This window comes from Sinocyclocheilus rhinocerous, unplaced genomic scaffold (assembly GCF_001515625.1).
Source record: "Sinocyclocheilus rhinocerous isolate Xijiao unplaced genomic scaffold, SAMN03320098_v1.1 scaffold522, whole genome shotgun sequence".
Taxonomy (NCBI): Eukaryota; Metazoa; Chordata; class Actinopteri; order Cypriniformes; family Cyprinidae; genus Sinocyclocheilus; species Sinocyclocheilus rhinocerous.
This window is the reverse complement of record NW_015625031.1, coordinates 240,461-260,131: the sequence shown is the minus strand read 5'-3', so window position 1 is coordinate 260,131 and position 19,671 is coordinate 240,461. Positions and strand designations below refer to the sequence as shown.

The window sequence follows — 19,671 nt, the reverse complement described above, 5'->3', positions numbered from 1 at the left end:
AGTAAATGACAGAATTTTAATTTTTAGGTGAACTTTCCCTTTAAGAGACGGCAAAGGCAGCTCACTAAACTTTGGAACAAAGCTAAAGTGTGTCCTGTAGATCAGGTAAAGTTTTATGCATCTTTTTAGTCTTCATACAGCTGCATATTGAAGCTGAGAGCTGATCTAGGGTCATGTATGATAAAAACTGCAGTGCTTTATTACCACTGATCTGACAACAGTGCATAAGGCAATGATCCTTACATTCAATAATGTCATTTAGCTAAGCGAATAGGAAGCACTGTCATAAATGAAAAGAGGCTCTCTTTGCACGGCATTGCTTGTTATAAAGTCAACACCATCCTGTGTACTTTCTTATTGCACATTCCTGGTCTTTTCACGATTCGTCAGTGCATATTATTATAAACGAACAAATGTTTAACTCCATAATCCTTCATCAAATTGTCATCCATCTCTGAAAGCTCTTTCTTTTCCAGCTGATGCCATCATTCAAGTCTCATCTAACATGTTTTTTCTTGTCAAATACCCTGTTTCTTTCATAGATATGTCACGTTCTGCAAGTAAAATGGGTTGTGAGCCGAGTTTCACGTTGGCTTTAATTCTAATGCCTTCATGCACCAATTGAAAGTGTCTAAAATGTGGACGGTCGTCATGTCAGTGTCCATCTTCCCGTGTCTTCTGCTCTTCATCCCATCATCACTGGATTCCCACCAGTTCAGTGATGGGCGGCACGAACACCATCAGCTCCTGATATTTGTGGAAGAACAGACTCAGACGGGAGATGTAAGCGTCCTCCTGATACGGCAGCTTCTTCTCCTTCAGATACTGAGACACGAGCGGCTTCACCTGACAATAAACACATGCACATTCACTATTATGTATATTTATTTGGCATCTTATCTTTATTGATTAGTTTATCCTTTTTAATCTAGTTTGAATAACGTTGCTTCATTAGTTTTTTCATTTTTGTGAATGTATTGTTACTGTTTTTATGCTGCATTTGAATTTAATTTAAATAAAACAATTTTATTAACATTTGCCATATTATCCTTATCTATTACTATCACTTTTTAAAATGAATCTTGGCTAATGTTAGTTCATTACTTTATTCCTTTTTGTGAATTGTATTGTTACTTTTAATTACTGTTACAATTACTGTTAATTTATTTAATTATTTAATTTAATTTAATAAATTACTTTAATTTAATTTAATAAATTACTTTTTGCAAATTCGATTGTTACATTATTTGTTTGTCACAATTTAATCTAATAAAATGTGTATATTGAATTGAATTGTTTATTTGTATATATTTAGTTGGCATATCATCCTTACCCATGAATATTTTCTATTTAATTAATCTGGTTTGACTGATGTTTAATTCAATTATAAAATTAACTTGTTAATTAAATTATTACTTTTTGTGAATTTTATTAATACTTTATTTGTTACGGCTGCATTTTAATTTATTTAAATATTAAGGTAAATTTTTTATATCCTGTTTATCATATTAATCAGTTTGTACTTTTTTAAAGTTACTTTATTTGTGAATTTAATTTAATGTCTTAAAGAATGTAATGTTTATTTGCAATATTTATTTCTTTAAATTATGTGAATAAATGATAATATAAATAATACATATATAATGAATAAACATGAATAATTATGATAATGATATATACTATTATAAATTCAATTATTTAAATTAAATGACACTTATAAATTCAATTAATTATATATTATAATTTATTATAAATTCAATGATTCCATTAAAATGCAGCATAAACTTTTAGAAAAATATAAAAATTATTAATTAATTTATTAATTAAAATGATTTCATGTAATGATTTAATTTAAATGCTAGTTTAAATGATTACATTATTTAATAATGACATTTTTGGAGCGATCTGCAGTTTGTTCCATGCCCATGAGTTGTGGTTTGAGCGCACACCTTCAGGCACATGTTGTCAGACAGGAATGGGAAGAGGTGATGCTCCACGTGGCAGTTGATGAGGGAATGGCCGAAGGTCCAGTCCAGCAGCGGGTTTCGGGGAAGGTTCAGGACTCCGTGTGTCATCTGGTAGATGCGTTTGGGCCGGTGAGTGGCAGAAAACATTGGCAGGCCGATGTGCTGCGAAAGCGGAGACACAGAAACCAACTCAAAAAAAGAAAACTGCAACTACAACAATATAAAAATAAAATGCAGAAACAGAGAAGAACGCGGAGCCTTTAAGCGATTCAACTTTTAGCTCAGTGTGTGTTTGATCTTTAAGTGGGATGAAATGTGTTCAGCAGCCCGAGAGACGCCACTGACACCACAGGGGACCTGAACTGGACAAAACATACAAATGCACACACATGCATTTATCTCACACACACATACTGTAACACACCGCACAGCATTCACTCCTAAACAAAGATCTCACACATGGCTGTGGGTCTCAGCACAAATACCTCAGAGGATCAGCACAATACAAACGTACATTCTCCCTTTGCTCTGCCTGGGAAAATCATGCGTGAATTGTTCTCCGCCGTTTGACTTTTGTCTGCAGTTGAACCCTGTGAACCTCGCGAGCAGGAGAGGAGAACAAAGCCGTATTGAGCGGGTCTCGCGGGAAAGGATGGAGAGACACACAAAGACAGGGATGGATTGATGCAGACTTCAGCTGAATAGCTTGGAAAGTTCACACTCAGAATGATTACTCTTATGAGCCCGAGAGAGACGACAGAATAATGAAGTGCTGACTGAAGTGTTACTGTACGGCCAGAGAGTTCTGTTGTTAGTGGGTCGTGTGCTGTCTGGATAAAGCTCAAGACCAGAATAATGCTAGTTGCAAGCGATCCATTAACTATCACCACTGTATCTTTGATTATAGCTGAAGTGTGTAATTTCTGTACATCACTAGTATGCAAAAACAACTATTTCTATATTTTCTGAAGATAAGTAGTGTACATTTATATTTTATGAGAATGCAAATACAACTACAGCATACAAAACAACTGTTTGATGAAATGTGTTCAGCAGCCCGAGAGACGCCACTGACACCACAGGGGACCTGAACTGGACAAAACATACAAATGCACACACATGCATTTATCTCACACACACATACTGTAACACACCGCACAGCATTCACTCCTAAACAAAGATCTCACACATGGCTGTGGGTCTCAGCACAAATACCTCAGAGGATCAGCACAATACAAACGTACATTCTCCCTTTGCTCTGCCTGGGAAAATCATGCGTGAATTGTTCTCCGCCGTTTGACTTTTGTCTGCAGTTGAACCCTGTGAACCTCGCGAGCAGGAGAGGAGAACAAAGCCGTATTGAGCGGGTCTCGCGGGAAAGGATGGAGAGACACACAAAGACAGGGATGGATTGATGCAGACTTCAGCTGAATAGCTTGGAAAGTTCACACTCAGAATGATTACTCTTATGAGCCCGAGAGAGACGACAGAATAATGAAGTGATTTATTTTTTTAAGATAAATGGTATAAATGCTTATATTTAATTTTTTCTGAGCATGCAAAAACTGCTATATTTTATATTTTCTGAAGAAAATAAGTGTAAATGATGTAATTCATATTCACTAAACATGCAAAAATAACTATATTTGTATATTTTCTAAAAATTAGTGGTATAAATAATTTAATTGATATTTTCTGAACATGCAAAAACCACTAATTTTGTTTTTATATTTTCTGAAGATAGGTAGTATAAATAATTAAATTTATATTTTCTGAGCATGTACTGTAAAACAAATATAGCATGCAAAAACCACTATATTTTATATTTTCTGAAGAAAAGTGGTGTAAATAATTTAATTTATATTTTTGAGCATGCAAAAACAAATATATTTTCATATTTGCTATATTTTACAGCAATATATTTTCTAAAGAGAAGTGATATAAATAATTGAATTGATATATTTACTGAGCATATCAAAACAACTATAGCATGCAAAAAAACTATAATTTTTATATTTTCTGAAGATAAGTAGGGTAAATAATTTAATTAGGATTTTCTGAGTATGCAAAAACAGCCATAGCATGCAAAAACAACTATTTTTCATATTTTACTGAAAATAATTGGTGTAAATAATTGATGCTCAGGTTGTATCTCAAACAACTGTAGAAAGCATGCAAATCAAAAATATTGGTGCACCACCAAAAAATATATATCATAGTCATATATCAAAATACAGCTTGCTGTCTTTTTGCATTTGATCTCACCTGAAATATGTTGACGTGTATGTACGGCAGGGAGAACATGGCTCTGCACAGAAGCATGACCAGCAGAGCGGAGCTGCACGACAGACCCGACACACTCCTGAGCAGATAATACTGAGAAAAAAAGCCCAGACACACACACGGGGCGGTGCGCAGGATCTGGAGCGGAGACTGACCCTTCAGCTGACCTGAAACACATGACAGAATATGCTGGAGGTTTCTCATCAGCGCATACACTCACCCACAGAAGAGGTCAAATGTAAAGACACTTTACCGAGTTAAATGAACTCGGTTGATGTGGCGTGCTAAGCAAAAAATCATTTATATCCTCAGTGAAAGTGTGTGCAACAACAAAATCACTGTTACTCAAAACATTTCTGATGTTTAAATGAAAAGTTCACCACAAAATGATCACATATGGTTAATCTCTTGTTGCTTTATCACATATTAACTGGTTAGGATGCACTGAGAAGCTGTGTCTGTAAGGGCTGAAAGGCCTCACCGACGGCGACGATCGGCGTGATGATGGGGACGGCCAGCGGCGCGATGAACAGATAGACGGATCGAGGCAGGAAAGGGATTTTCCAGGTGCTGGAGTCTCCCAGACCGATCACATTAGTGTGAGCATGATGCATCTTCACGTGAGCCTGAACGCCGGCCCGCGCTGAGAACGAGCCGCACACCTGAGAGACCACAGAGATTCTCGTGATGCATGCAGGGGTACAGAAGAGACCACATCTCATCAAAATCTATTCTCATTTAAGAGTTTGTGCAGCATTTAAAACAAAAAAAAGATTATGTTCAATGAAGAATTGTGCACCATTTCTAAGTGACCTACCAAATGTAAGTAAATAAGTGTCATTGATCATGTAACTCTTTGTACAGATGTGCTTGCTTTCACTGAAGCTCAAGATGCTTTTTGGAACATCTCAAATCATGTGAGATTTTAATTTAATGTGATGATTTAATAATTTAATTTAAATATTAAATTAAAACAATAATTTGCATTAAATATTTAAATTGTAATATTATCATTAAATTAAATTGTTACATTATTTACTTACATTATTTTAAAGTTTTTGTCGATTAATCGTTTGACAGCACTAATATATATATATATATATATATGTTTGGCATATTATCTTTATACATTAGTTTATAATGTTTTAATAATCTTGTTTGACAAAAGTTTCTTCATCAATTTTTTCCTTTTTTGAATTGCAGTTACTTTATTATTAAAAACTTGAAATCGCATCATATGACCCCTTTAAGGGTGCATTTACATTACGATTGTAATAAAAATTGAAAAGTTCTGTGTAGACAACAACGTTGTCAAAACAAACACAACTAAAAGCGCTGTATTAAGCATGCCAGGCCAGTAGATGGCAATGCCACTTTGTAAAGAAACATTATGCGAACACGTAATATGCATTCCTATCTACCTTTTTCCTAAGCCCCATGATGCTTTGCACAAATTATGGGAGTAACTTCCCTTTATACTGTAAACAGTCAGCAAAAGGTTTGCTCTATATGAGCGCAATAATAAGCATTTTCAAAAACTGAGTACATACTGTGACATTATTTTACTCACCCTTTAACCATCGATCATTAAAAGGAAATTCAAAAGTGTAAAAGCATTAACAAATGACTTTCAACATACCATAAATAACTCCTGAAGAGCCTCCTTCTATCTGCAGCAATATTACGTACATGTTAAATATCATTATAGTAATATATGTCTATATTTGGTAACAATTACATTTTACAGCATCCGTGTGAAGACAAACCTGGAAAGAGACGTGAGGATTTGGGGAGAAAAATGAAAGATTCTTGGTGTATTCCAGGGAATTATTTATGGTATATCGTAAATTAAATCGGGAGAGCAGACCACAAATGCACAGTATATGTTGTCTTTTATCATTTACTTACAGTGGAATACAAAGGAAACATGAAAATAATCAGGAGGAAAATAATGCAGCGGGCTGAAAAGAGCTATTAACGTTATTCTCCTGACTTCTGAAAATAAAAAATGAATGAAAATTTACAGCCCATTCAGACAAAATAAGGATTATTTGTAGCGCAATCATGATTTGAAGTGATTTGTTGCAGTCTTTTTGAGCAGAACTTCCCCAAACCGGAAGTGCCTCGCCTAATTAAAAATGCAGTCGGCTTATTAGAAATAAGGCGGATACACTGAACATGTAATACGCACACGTATGACGTCATCGTTTCTGGCAGTGAATAAACGTAAATAATTTTGAATTCATGTTTCATTTGGTATCTTTTTTTAATTAAATTATGTGTTATGATGGGTATGTTTGAAGAAATATCTGCTTTTAATTATTTAATGAGGCAATGGTTATATTTATTTTAATGTTTCTGGGTATTATTTATTATTATGTATTATTTAAAAAAAAGTATCATGTAGATCATGCATTTTTTTTTTTTTTTTACATTTTGGTGTCATATTTCATATTTGTTTTGCCAAAATCCAAAGACTGCCACTAAATTTAAAAAATATGATGCTGTTAATTAAATTATGCCATGTCCTGTTGTTTTGGCTCGTATAATAGAGTATTAAAATATATTTTTTCTCATAATTTAGAAGTTTCGACCCCCATCGCTGTTGGTTTCTCCCTGAAAGACGAGTCAGTGGCTCGACTGCTGCAGGAAACTGGATCTGCCCAATGAGAGCGAAGCACCCGGATCGAACCGGTCGCCATGACAACCACCGCCACAGGAGCGCCTCGGTGATTTGGATATTAAAGGGATAGTTTACCCAAAAGTGAAAATCCTGTCATCGTTTACTCACTCGTTCCAAACCTGTACGAGTTTCTTTCTTCTGCTGAACGGTAAAGGAAGACATTTTGAAGAATGTTGGCAAGCAAACAGTTTCTGCCCCCCTTTTTCCTTATTATGAAACTCAATGGGGACCATGCAGCAACTGTTTGGTCTTCATTCTTTTGTGTTCAGCAGAAGAAAGAAATTCTTACAGGTTTGGAACAAGTTAATGAAGACCGAATTTTCCTTTTTACCTGAACTATCCCTTTAACTGTCGCCAATGTCTGAAAGCTTAAAAGCTTAACTGTATAAAGAAGCCAAGTTGTTTGAATTAAAAGTTAAAGAACGTTTGGTACGAAACTGAAGTTTTGGTTTCTGTGTCAGTGTTAAAGTGTTAACCCAATAACCGGCTGGCACACAGTCACACCCCTTCATGACTAAACCAGTCAACAATTTGTTTTTAATGCACATTATCCAATATACTCCCTATTAATGACAGTACACGCCCTCATACAACTCATACAGGCCGTTGTAAACACAATGACATGTTGAAATGAAAACAATCACAGCAACAACAAAAAACACACTTTGAATGTTCCCTAGACTCTGAGCAACTTAAATCAAAATGCATACTTAAAATACTGTACTTCACATTTCTTTGTAATTATTTGTACATTTTTACAAATTATGAGTGAAAACTGTTTCAAAGTAAAGTTTTTTTTCAGATGTGAATAGCTGAATCTCAAACAAAAAAGGAAATTATATTTTGCATAAAGAAAACAAAGCCTATTTGCCTTTCCATACATGCATGCATGATATATGCATTATTATGACATTTTCATTCAGTAAAATTCTCACTATTCTAATATATTTTACTTTTGAATGTTTTTGTAATTCCCCTAATTATTCTCATTAAATCAGTTAAGATATAAAATTACTGTCTATAGGCTACTATTTTTAAATAATACATAATTTTTTTTTTTTGCATTACAGTAATGAGAATTTAAAGTGGAAATGTAGCTATTTTGATTTCTTTTGTTTGTTTGGAGATTCTCCCAAAGAGCCTGTGTGTCTTTTGTGTCTATAATGAAAAGTAGTGAAAGTGTGTGTGTGTGTACCTGCCGGTAAACTGATGAAGGCTGCGGTGAGGATGCTGCAGTCTATTCCTCTCCTCTCCCACCAGCTGCTCTCTCTCACACTCTTCTGCACCAGGCGCGTCAGCTCCATCATCAGCGTCTCCCGCTCCGCGTCGCGGTGTCCTTCGCCATCCCGGGACGCGGTGTCTCTCCTCTTCTCTGGATTGCTCTGCATGCTAGCGCTGGAGCTCGGAGACGCACACACTCTCCGTCCCGTCCGCGCAACAAGGCAGTGAGGGACTTTAGTGCTGACTGCGCTAGAAACGGATCTCTCTCTTTCTCACAGTATCTTTCTCGTTCCCACGGCGATGCCTTTGGCAGGAGTGTCCTCAATGCTGCAAGAGTCCTGCGTCATCTCCTATCACAAGAACAGCGCACACATGCACGCGTTTTATGGGGATTCTCCATAGCCGAAATTTTTATTTACTGTACAAACCTTATATTCTATCGCCCTACACCTAAACCTACCCATCACAAGAAACTTTCTGCATTTTTAGATTTTCAAAAAACTTAATTTTGTATGATTTATAAGCTTGTTTCCTCATGGGGACCAGCAAATGTCACCACAAGGACAAAGAATTCGGATATTGCCATCTTTTTAGGGACATTTTGTCCACATACCTTATAGGGTTTACCAGGACCACACACACACAGCTACAGAATGAATTTCAAAACCACTAAAATGTAAAACCGTTTTACATTAACAACCAATTTTTGTGAATGATTTTCACAAAAATTAATTTTTGCATTCAACTGAACAATTTTACACAAAATACACAAATTTAACACATTTCTGTACAAGACAAAAAAATAAAATAACATAATAATTGTACAATTTACACAAGAATTCTGAAATTTCTATGTAGACAAATAAAAAAACTCCCTGTCAAATCACAAAATCAACAATTTATGCAAGAATAGTTTTACAGATGATTTATACAGAAATTTGTTTAGTTTGGTTTAGTGAAAACTCTATTTGACAGTTTCTTTTACTTGCACAGAAATTCAGCATAAAAATCATAGTTGCAAAATTCATAAAACCATTTTACAAAAATCTAAAAACACATTATGCAAGGGTTTAACATACATTTTGCACATGAATTCTGCAATTTTTATGTGAAACAAACCAACAAAAAAACTATCAAAACACAAAATCATGCAACAATTTATGTAGAAGTTATTTACACCAAAATCTGTAAGTTCTCATCTTTCTTGTTCCTACAATGATGCCTTTGGTACACATGCAGGTCCCATGTGGCGTCTTGTATCACAAGAACAACACAGTAAACTCACTCTCACTCACTCACTCACTCACTCACACACACACACTTACTTCCTACAGTTATAGAATATATTTACTCTCTCTCTCTAATCTACTGACTCGCCCATGTATTCATTCTGTCTCTTTTTAATCTACTTGGCAGAAGACAAAAGAAAAGGTGCAGCAAAAAAAAAAAAAAAAAGGCAGAAAGGACATTAGCGATTCTATACAGTACACAGAATGTAGACTATTTAAAATAAAAAGAAACATCAAATACAGGTCAGTAAAAATGACTAATTTATTAAATTTAAACATTTTAAAACAACTATCCACATTTTGTCACTGAAAACATTGGCATTCCCTGAAAATGAGTCTTGGGTCATATTTTACCCCAAAATCAAAAGTAAACATACATTTTTAAAAATCTAATCGTTTTTTTTTTTTTTTTTGGGTGAAATATGACCTGACATAGTCAGGGACATTTGTAAAATGTAAAGACAATATTTAGAGTTTCATGCAAGACTACAAAAGAGGAGAGGAAAGAGCACAGAATGAAAACCAACACTGTGCTTCATGAAACATTATACAAAACAAAAGTAACATAAGCAGAACAAATTTCTTATGAATAATTAAGAGTGGATTTATGAATGATTTACACAGAAATGTTTGTATTTAAAATATTTTCCTACAATTTACATAAGAAAAATTTTAGTTTCTACATTGAAAATTTCATACATTTCTCTGTTTGACAATGAATTTTACATAGAAATTTGTGAACGAATGAGGACCAATCTGAGCTAAGAGCCAGTAAAAGACACAGAAGCAAATAAACTTGTATCCAGACAGGTACTGAACACACATACTGTCATGTACACTGTACATGTAAGAAGGGCTAGCTGTGTGTAGCTGAATTGTGTGGAGATGGAGTGTGAAGGATAGACAGATAAAGTAACAAGAGTTATATCAGCTTTCAGCAGGTCAGCCTCTAAAACCTGCCGCACACACCCATAAATGAGCGGACAGCAGAGGAACATGGCTCCAGAACAAACATCTCACCCACTGAGCGAGAAGCTTTGACTGCAGTCGATCAATAACATACACAGAAACCGCACATCAATAAAACTGTGCAAACATCAGGTGGCCAATGAAGGTATTTCACACACCCAAACTCCAACCACCTCTCAGCTGGAGTCAGTTAGTACAGCATACAATCATTATAATCATCAGAATTCCAAAGATGAAAACTCTAAGCACGTACTTACCTTTTTATATAACTGATATGTCTTTTGGCCAGACATTGATGCAAAGCTTCATATGTACAACTAAACACAAAAAAATTAGACAATGCTTGCACATACAGACCTGAATGTATGATCTTATAGACTTTTTGATCTAAATGATTCTACTTAAATGCTTGAAATTACAGTCATATAAATTGTGGATTTATTTACCATGTTAATTCTCCACCATGGTACATAAAATTAATAAAAAAGTGAATTAGAGTAATCTGGGACACTAAAGCGCTGATATATAGATTTTTGCTCCACTAGTAAATATATGTCAAAATCAAGCTGCGTCATCATGTAATAACAAAGGCTTTGTTTCTTGGTCTGAATTGTTACAGTTGAAAATCATTGCAAAGTTGAAAATGCTAATTATTACTGCAAATGACCTAAAATACTGCATCAATATGCAAGGCAATAATTCAGGAACCACAATATCTTTGATGAACCTCAATATGGTAAATAGCAGGTCAGATTAAAAATTTGTGTAAATTTTACCTCCAAACTACATGTGCATTCATAACAGCAACCATCAGCATATAGACTTCATTTTCCAAGTAGAACTTCTTTGTGAGCAGACAGTTTTGCTGGCTAGAGAGTAAGCTGTACAATAGAAGAGCTGTAGTTTTCCTCCCAACCACAAGGTGGCAGGCATATCACTCACTCATGCACAGACACACACAATGGCTCTGCTCCAGATGCAGGTATAGGAAGCATTTAAAAAATGTGAATTGCACTGTAAATCCTGTTTTTCTTCCACAATGTCATGCATTTCAAAGCGATCCAGGATATTTAATTAGGAAAACAAGTAGGATGGGACTTGATTTTGTCAATCTGGTATTGATCAGACAGGGTTAAAAATGAGTTGCATTCCAGAGTGGAATCAAAATTAATGAGCGTTTAATGAAGCTATTTGGCTATGATTAACATTATTCAATCGCCTGCAGCAGAAAAGCAAAGTCATTCCACAGGAAAAGCAAGTTACTGTATGGTAGATTAGGGAAAACATTTTCACTGTTAACTAAGTGTTTTCCCTCAATAAATTCCTAATTTGCTGCTTATTATTTATAGTAAGGTAGTTGTTGTTGTAGTAGTTATGTTTAGGTATAGGGTAGGGTTAAGGGATTTAGAATATGATCATGCATCAGTATGTGCTTTATAAGTACTAATAAATAGCCAATATGCTAAAAATATGCATGCTAATAAGCAACTATTTATTAGTGAATAGTGTCAAAACTAGTGAATAGTGTTCCCTAATCTAAAGTGTTACCATATTTTGCTTAAAAAACACAAAGCCAAATATATTTTTCTCTCTGTGGAATAACAAAAACAAAACTTTCCTATAAAATGTAGCTGAAATTTTGGTAATGTGAATGTACCTTAAGACTGGGGATGAACATTTAGTAAACCAGGTCAACTGAGGCTTTGTAGACGTGGCTAAGTGGCTTTAAACAGTAGGCGGCATAATTATCTTGTAGCAAATACATTGTTTTGGCAAAATCTTCACAGAGAAAGCAATCTTAGAATGCAACAAGGTCAAAGTAAACAAATACATCCAAGATGGTAGTCAAGATGAGAGAAATTCTGGAAGTCTTGTCTAATACATGGGAGAAATGCATGGGAGACTTGTTCATGTCAAATCTCCCATGCACTTTGCATGAGAAGCGCTATTTTTGTGGTGTGTTGAGTTGCTGCCTATGTAGACACTTACGAGGATACAGTGCAACTAGGATGCTACTTTAAAAACAACTGCTTATGCAGGCAACAAGAAAGTACACTAGATTTTGGAACAGAGTCAATAACAGACATACACACTCTACAGCACAGTGTCCTGCATGCCATCAGCTTCGTCCAGAACATTGTTGCGTCTGCTGCATGCATCAAGTAGTTTTTTACGAGGTCCGAGTGGAATGTGGATGCTAATGAGGTCCTGCTCAGAGCACAACAGCAATGCATCCAGGTCCATCTGCTCTCGATGGAAGATGGAGAGGAAGTCACTCAGTCCCTGAGATGCCAGGAACACTTCTAAAGGAGCCGAAGATGGCTGAAGCTCGTCATCCTCCTCCTCCAAGCCCAGGTCTCCTTCCTCCCATGGCAAATCCTATAGGATGGCACCACATAAGAACAATCATCATAATTATCATAAAGCCCCTCTTCCAGATGTAGATGCAGTGCCTTCTCATAAACTGATTAGATCAACAGATTGACACTGACTGATTCAGATTACCACATTTCTATCATGACAACTCTCAGAAGATTTTAACATGGTAATGGATATGACAATGTTAATGTATTTGGTCTTGGCGGAAAAGATATGCTACGCTGTTGCAGCTGGATTGCTGCTGCTGTTGGTTATTGCAGTAGTTGTAGATTATTGGTGCTACAGGAAATTGCTACTGCCGATGCATACAGCGATACGGTGCTGTGAGTATTTAAGACATACTGCTGCTGCACAAATAGCATATAAAATATCCCTTAGCAGATCTGTACAGGTGGAGCTAGGGAAGGTCGAGGGTTTCCACCTTCTACAGTCCTGGAGAACCACCATTGTCCTGCAGAGTTCAGCTCTATCCCGAATCAAAAACACCTGCCTATAAATTTCTAGTAATCCTGAAGACCTTTTGGTTAGATTGGGGATGAAGCTAAACTCAGCAGGACAGTAATCCTCCGGGACCAGAGTTGCCTATCCTTTATGTGTTGCAAGTTCAACACTGGCAATAGTAAGAATCTAGTTCAGGGGTAACCAACCCTTCTCCTGGAGGGCCATCCTGGAGAGTGTATCCCCAACTCGAATCAAAGACACCTGAACAGGCTTATCAAGGTCTTCTGGATTACTTGAAAACAAGAGTCAGGCATGTTGGTGCAGGGTTAGAACTGAAGACCTTAAGAAGGTAGCCCTCCAGGAGCATCAACTTAGAACTAATCAGATGAAGCTAGCACTTAATAAGTGTTGCTGTAGGGATTAATAGGAACAAGTGGAATTTGTATGGTATCTGGTGATTCTTGTTTGTACCTGTAAGTTCTTCTCTTGGAGACTCAATGAGCTGCCAATGCTGACTTCATCAAGACTGGGTGATCGTAGTGGCAGTCTCCCCCGTAAGCGGACATTCGGGACCCGTCCCACTGGTTCACTCCCCGCCACACTGCCCTCATTCTGTCCCATTCGGAACAGCCCATCAGTCACAAAATTCCGACGGAATACCATAGTACCAAGTCCTGGGCGGTTGAACAAGGAGTCCCTACCCGAGTCTGTACTTATTTCCGAGTATGCAGCGTCATACAAACCTGGATCACTTAGTGCCCTTGAAACAGTGTCTACCTCATCATCATCATTGTCTGGCCTGATGTCCTGTTTACCAGAAAACATGTTGCGGATGTTGAGCCGAGGGCTGGACTGCTGCCGTCGGTCGACGTACGTTCCCTGCTTCAAGAACATGACGTCATTGCCCAGCTGAAGACCAGAGAGCGAGCGAACGCTCCGTCGCCCGTCTTCGGAAATCTTGAATGTTCCGTCGCCTTGCTTTTTCTTCTCAAGACGCCGCTGAATCTTGGTCCGGCCTCTTGTTGTGGACTGAAGCGTTGCCTGTAAAGAGAAGTTTATAATGGTCATATATTCTTTGTAATACTTCACACTGTATATAAACTTTGCTTCACACACATTTAGGCACCCTATTTGAAGACTGACTACTCTTATTGAACTAGCATGCACTGAGGTCCACAGAAGCATTATGCTACTCTAATAAGGAAGCAAGTCTTCATTTAGCAAATGCTTAATCTAAAGCAATATCCCAGGCTTTGCACAATAGAATAATGTTGATAAATCATGTGGGGACTGAATCAGCAACTGCTACAATCTACTTCCATGTGTTTAACAGTATATGGACACCCTCTTCTAAATGACAGGTTTGCATATTTTAGCTACACCTTTTACTAATGAGCATAAGGTCAAGTCATGCAATCACCATAGGCAATAATTTTTACTAAGATAGGACACTTTTCCATTGCACCATGATGATGCCCATGTGCAAAAAGGTCAATAAAGAAAACCACCTGCCTTGAACCCCAATGAACACCTCTGGGATAAATTGAAAATGCAGACTGTGAGCCAGGCTACAGTCTTATTGGTAACATGCTACACTCTTATACAGGGTTGTCCAGTCCTGGAGGGCCAATGTCCTCCAACCTGCCCAAACACACTTGCCTAGAAGTTTCTAGTGATCCTGAAGAACTTGATTAGCTGGTTTCAAGTGTGTTTGATTAAGACTGGAGGCCCTCCAGGAATAGGCTTTGAAACAAAGATTTATAACTTGCTTGTCTATATTGACCTAATGATTAAGTCCAAGAAGCAAAGGTTTTATGATGAGTTTAACCGGTTCTATGCCTTTTTAGTACCCATGTGTTGTTCAGGCACAGTACCTGTGAGTATGTCATGTTGGAGTCGAGGGTGTTGAACTGAGGGATCCTTCGACTCAGGGTGCTGCTGAAACTGCTGTAACTCATCGTATCCGACGTGTCCATTGCAGCACTCTCTCTCAAGAAACGCTTCTCCATGTGTTCGTGATGCCTGCGCTGAAGCTTTTCACAGTTCTTAATGCGTTTCTCTGCATTGCGGAAGGCACGGTCCTTCAATTTGCTCACCAGTTTGGGGTTGATGGTGATCTGCTTGGCGGCGATAGTGTCCAGATATCGCACACAGTCCATGTGGCTCCTAGAGGCCGCCATGTCCAGTGGCGTGTGGTAGTCATTGTCCAAGCACCACACATTGGTGCCAAATGACACCAGAAAGGACAGACAGTTGAGATGGCCATTAGCTGCTGCCAGGTGAAGAGGAGTGTTTCCCCAAATATCACATTTATCTGGATCTCCTCTGTGGACCAACAAAACAACAGCAGATCGGTTACATCTAATTCTATAGTTTACATAGTTACATAGTCAAAATTAGTGGTTGATGGATATGGATTTGTCAGTGACTGATACCAGTAATGATATTTAGAGAGCAGGGTGGCTGATGAACAATATAAAATACAAATGAGAAATGAGATGTTTACAAAATATTTATGCAAAATGGTTATCTGCCGATGCTGATGCTCTCAAAATGGCCAAATATTGTCTGATTAATTGGCCAAGCCAATACACTAATCAATTCCTAGTGAAAATACAGGGTGTGTGAATACATGTGTATGTGCACATGTGCGTGTCGGTGCATGAGTGCATGCGTTCATGTTCTGTTGTGTGGCAAGGTGTTGATCTGAAAACGTAACATGATGCTTTGGAGCTCCACTTACCCACTTTAACACACATGTACACACACCCACACACACTATGCACACTGGCTTTGTGACTCACCTCTCCAAGTCATTAAAAACTGTGCACCATGGTATGCATTCATCATCTGCATTGAAAGAGACCTGCAGTATTCATTACCAACCATACTTTACATACAATTCATTCTGTTTGTGCTTCATTCATTAGGCACAATGTTGATAATTTAGTACAAAACCCTGTTTATTGTATGTTAGTATCACATGGAGAGCATGTTAACCAGTAATCATGGTGTCAAGATCAGGTATGCTTGCAATGGCCCATCAACAAACTGAAGTGCAACAGACCTTAGTTAAGACAAATGCATTTAAAACATGCTGTATATATACTCTGCATATTTAATAAGCTGTCTGCACAATCAGCTTGTAACACTCCAAAGAGAAAGGAAAACTTGAAATCGCATCATATGACCCCTTTAAGGTCCATAAGCCAGTATAACCACTCTGTGTTTTCTCTTTTAATCTCATATTTGCAAAAAATCTGAAAAGAGTTGCTGAGGTATAGCCTAAATGGCAAACACCCATTAGCAAAGACCAGCAGAAACGATGTGAGGTTTTATGGGACCATGCAGGGTAACAAGATTAAAATACTACAGAAAGCAAAACGTGAAATCCTGAGGTGTATAATGGTGCTGACATTCAAGTTAGCGAAATGCCAACAGCCAAGGAAACAGGCAGGCGGAAGAGGAATAGCTCTAATTCATTATGTTGACCTTTAACTGTGAACATTAACATCTTTCTCTCTGTCTGGCCATGTGTAAAATTCTTCTCCATAAAAGTGCATGCGGCCCTGAACTGTCTTTAAAGACTCTGAGCATTAAAATTTACTGCTCGTTAGAAATGTAGCACAGGGTTTAGCATTTGTATTCTAGACATATTGGGGCCATTATGCTTAAATATGTGATGCAAAGTCTGTGTTGTCAATCCTATTATTGATTGTTCCTAGTAGTGGAAAAGCCAAATAATTTTGCTCTCAGCTACTAAAAAAAAAGTGTATTACTCAGCTCTTTTTTTCAAAATGGAAAAAAAAAAAAAACACTTGCTAAGAATAATTTTCATTTTTGGATGGCATTACATACCTCTCCTCTACAACCACCTGACTCCATTAATTAATCTAATGCCCATTTTTCATAATCCATAATTCATAATCAACTCCTGATGGATAAAATCAAGCACCTGCAATACATTTTTCATGCTGAATGTTTTGTTTTACTCAGAAATAGGATGGAAAAAAGTAAAATGTGGTAAGTTAAACATGATTTCCCAAAGTAAAAATCACTTCCATAGAATGATGTGAAAATATATGGAAAGGCACAAACATTGTCAATTCCATGGGATCAATCATGACATTCAAATAAATGCTCAGACTGTAAAAATCAAAGTGATCCTCTGTCCTAAACACACTGAGTTATTATGACTCAAACCGCAGTCGTCTCTCTTTGTGAACGTGTTTTCAGTAACAGATGGTTCAGTCAGAGATCTGGAGGGTCTGATGCAGAACACTAATTAGAGAACAGCGAGGGTGTTCACAGAGCAGAACATTTAGCTTCTGTTATTAACCTGGTCATGAGAGAAGAGCCAGGTTATTTAGATCTAATTACCTAATGACTTGACAAACAATACAACACTACTGCTCTCTCCTAAAGCCAGTTCTAAAAAAAGAATAGAAAGCTGTGCCATTATTCACTTTCCATCATGTTCCAAACCCACAAGATGATATTTTCAATGGAACACAAAAGGATATGTTTTTGAAGAATCTTGATGCAGCTTGTTCCATATGTAAACAAGAGCATATGATTTTGGAACAACATGAGTGTGTGAAAAAAAGACCATTTTCATATTTAGTTACATATCCCAGCTAGATTGAGCTGAATGCTTCAGATATCCGTGACATAAGAGATTATTACAGCATGCTTTTATTTGCAACTCTTCTGCATGCAGAGTTCATAATTTGTAATTGAATATAGACCTAGTACTTTTAAGCAGTAATAACAGTAGTGACACTCAAAAGAAAATTGCATTGTTCTCCCGTGTGACCTTTATTTTAATTAGCCCAGGACAGTAAATATGCAAATAAAACAGTCCAGATATCCATCAGTAAGAGCGGCTGGGTGGAGGGCTAAATTATCTGATACAGGAGAACACAGAACTGCCATCCTGTTAATGAAACTGCATATGCCAAAACATAACCAGACCTGAGAGCGTTGTATATTATATAAATTATTTTAAAAATGTATAAACTCTTAGAATGACATGCTTCAAGTAGAACCAAATAGAAAAGGGGTTTTACAGACTGATGCAATAAAGATGTACAGATCAGTGTGCAATATATGTATCACAAATCTTCTCTGAAAAATACTGCAATGTTGAGGGTCTCAGAGACCCCAGGCATTAAAAATTAATGAATTAAATAAATTTTCTCATACAAAGATTTTCAGATGGTGCATTATCAGCAAAATAAATACTGTACATTTACACAATGTGTTTTTGGTGGAGTCAGTCTGACCCAACACAAGCTTTACAGATGTTACTATACTAGATATTTTTGAAAAGAACATGCCTAGAATCTCAATAACAACTATCTTCCGGAATTTGACTTAGTCAACAAATGTGTGACCCTGGAGCACAAAACCAGTCATAAGTAGCACGGGTATATTTGTAGCAATAGCCAACAATACATTGTATGGGTCAAAATTATCCATTTTTCTTTTATGCCAAAATAATCATTAGGATATCAAGTAAAGATAATGTTCCAGGAAAATATTTTGTAAATTTCCTACTGCAAATATATCAAAACTTAATTTTTGATTAGTAATGTGCATTGCTAAGAACTTCATTTGGACAACTTTAAAGATGATTTTCCTCAATATTTAGATTTTTTTGCACCCTCAGATTCCAGATTTTCAAATAGTTGTATCTCTCAGCCAAATATTGTCCTATCATAACAAAGCATACATCAATGGAAAGCTTATTTATTCGGGTTTCAGATGATGTATAAATTCAATTTAAAAAAATGGACCCATATGACTGGTTTTGTGGTCCAGGGTCCCATATTACCAAAAAAAAACTCTATTATTATTTACATGCACCATTTGGGGCCTGGAAATTTTAAACTAAAATAGTTTGGAAAATAAATGCATGAATAATTATTTAAAATATATACTGCTCATGTATCACTCACCCTCGTGCCACCAGCAGTCTGAGCGCATCCAGGTTGCCGTGGTGCGTGGCCCAGAGCGTCGGCGTCATCCCATCCTCATCCGGCGCGTTCAGATCTTTGCGCGTCGCGTCTTTCAGCAGGTGCAGGTGACCGTCTCGAGCCGCCCGGTGGTATTTGTCGTTCATGGCGGCCGCGACTGACCCCTCTATCCCGGCTCACGGACGCTCATTTGGCGTGTGTTGTGTTGGCGAGATTTCACGTGCGCTCCTGGCGTCTCCACTCGAGGGACTGCAAGCATGCTCGCGCGGTTGCTATGGGAGGAGTCCTGGACTGACCACGCCCACTTCCGGTCAGCGCACACCTGACAGATGAGAGCTCGGTGACACATTCAGGTAAAATCACTCTCTGTTACAAGAACATTCCCAGAATGATAAATATTGATGCAGGGTATGATGTAATGATTTGACGCGAATGGCAATTACATTTAGATAAAAACGAAC

The 19,671-nt window shown here is 37.2% G+C and overlaps 2 protein-coding genes across 2 annotated transcripts; both read right to left on the bottom strand.

Annotated features, from left to right (window-relative positions):
* Positions 1-639: 639 nt before the first annotated feature.
* On the bottom strand, positions 640-8,438 carry LOC107748277 (fatty acid desaturase 6-like). The gene is made up of 7 exons (XM_016563019.1): positions 8,290-8,438; positions 8,075-8,259; positions 5,050-5,063; positions 4,732-4,978; positions 4,233-4,417; positions 1,950-2,129; positions 640-846 (listed from the first exon to the last, which is right to left on the bottom strand). Exons 1-7 carry the CDS (start codon positions 8,319-8,321, stop codon positions 697-699), a joined length of 993 nt encoding a protein of 330 aa, XP_016418505.1. The 5' UTR covers positions 8,322-8,438; the 3' UTR covers positions 640-696.
* Positions 8,439-12,015: 3,577 nt separating this feature from the next.
* Positions 12,016-19,515, bottom strand: LOC107748375 (Usher syndrome type-1G protein homolog). The gene is made up of 4 exons (XM_016563152.1): positions 19,193-19,515; positions 15,107-15,557; positions 13,704-14,273; positions 12,016-12,791 (listed from the first exon to the last, which is right to left on the bottom strand). The coding sequence occupies exons 1-4, from the start codon at positions 19,354-19,356 to the stop codon at positions 12,507-12,509; spliced, it is 1,470 nt and encodes a 489-aa protein (XP_016418638.1). The 5' UTR covers positions 19,357-19,515; the 3' UTR covers positions 12,016-12,506.
* Positions 19,516-19,671: the final 156 nt, after the last annotated feature.

Excerpts from the sequence above, each read along its gene's own strand:
- LOC107748277 (XM_016563019.1), bottom strand. The coding sequence starts at position 8,321 with ATGCAGAGCAATCCAGAGAAGAGGAGAGACAC. Across the intron at positions 8,260-8,289 it reads CCAGAGAAGAGGAGAGACAC|CGCGGAGCGGGAGACGCTGA; the intron begins CGCGTCCCGGGA and ends AGGACACCGCGA. Across the intron at positions 2,130-4,232 it reads TACACGTCAACATATTTCAG|CACATCGGCCTGCCAATGTT; the intron begins GTGAGATCAAAT and ends CCGCTTTCGCAG.
- LOC107748375 (XM_016563152.1), bottom strand. The coding sequence starts at position 19,356 with ATGAACGACAAATACCACCGGGCGGCTCGAGACGGTCACCTGCACCTG. Across the intron at positions 15,558-19,192 it reads AGACTGCTGGTGGCACGAGG|AGGAGATCCAGATAAATGTG; the intron begins GTGAGTGATACA and ends GTTGGTCCACAG. Across the intron at positions 14,274-15,106 it reads CCAACATGACATACTCACAG|GCAACGCTTCAGTCCACAAC; the intron begins GTACTGTGCCTG and ends TTCTCTTTACAG.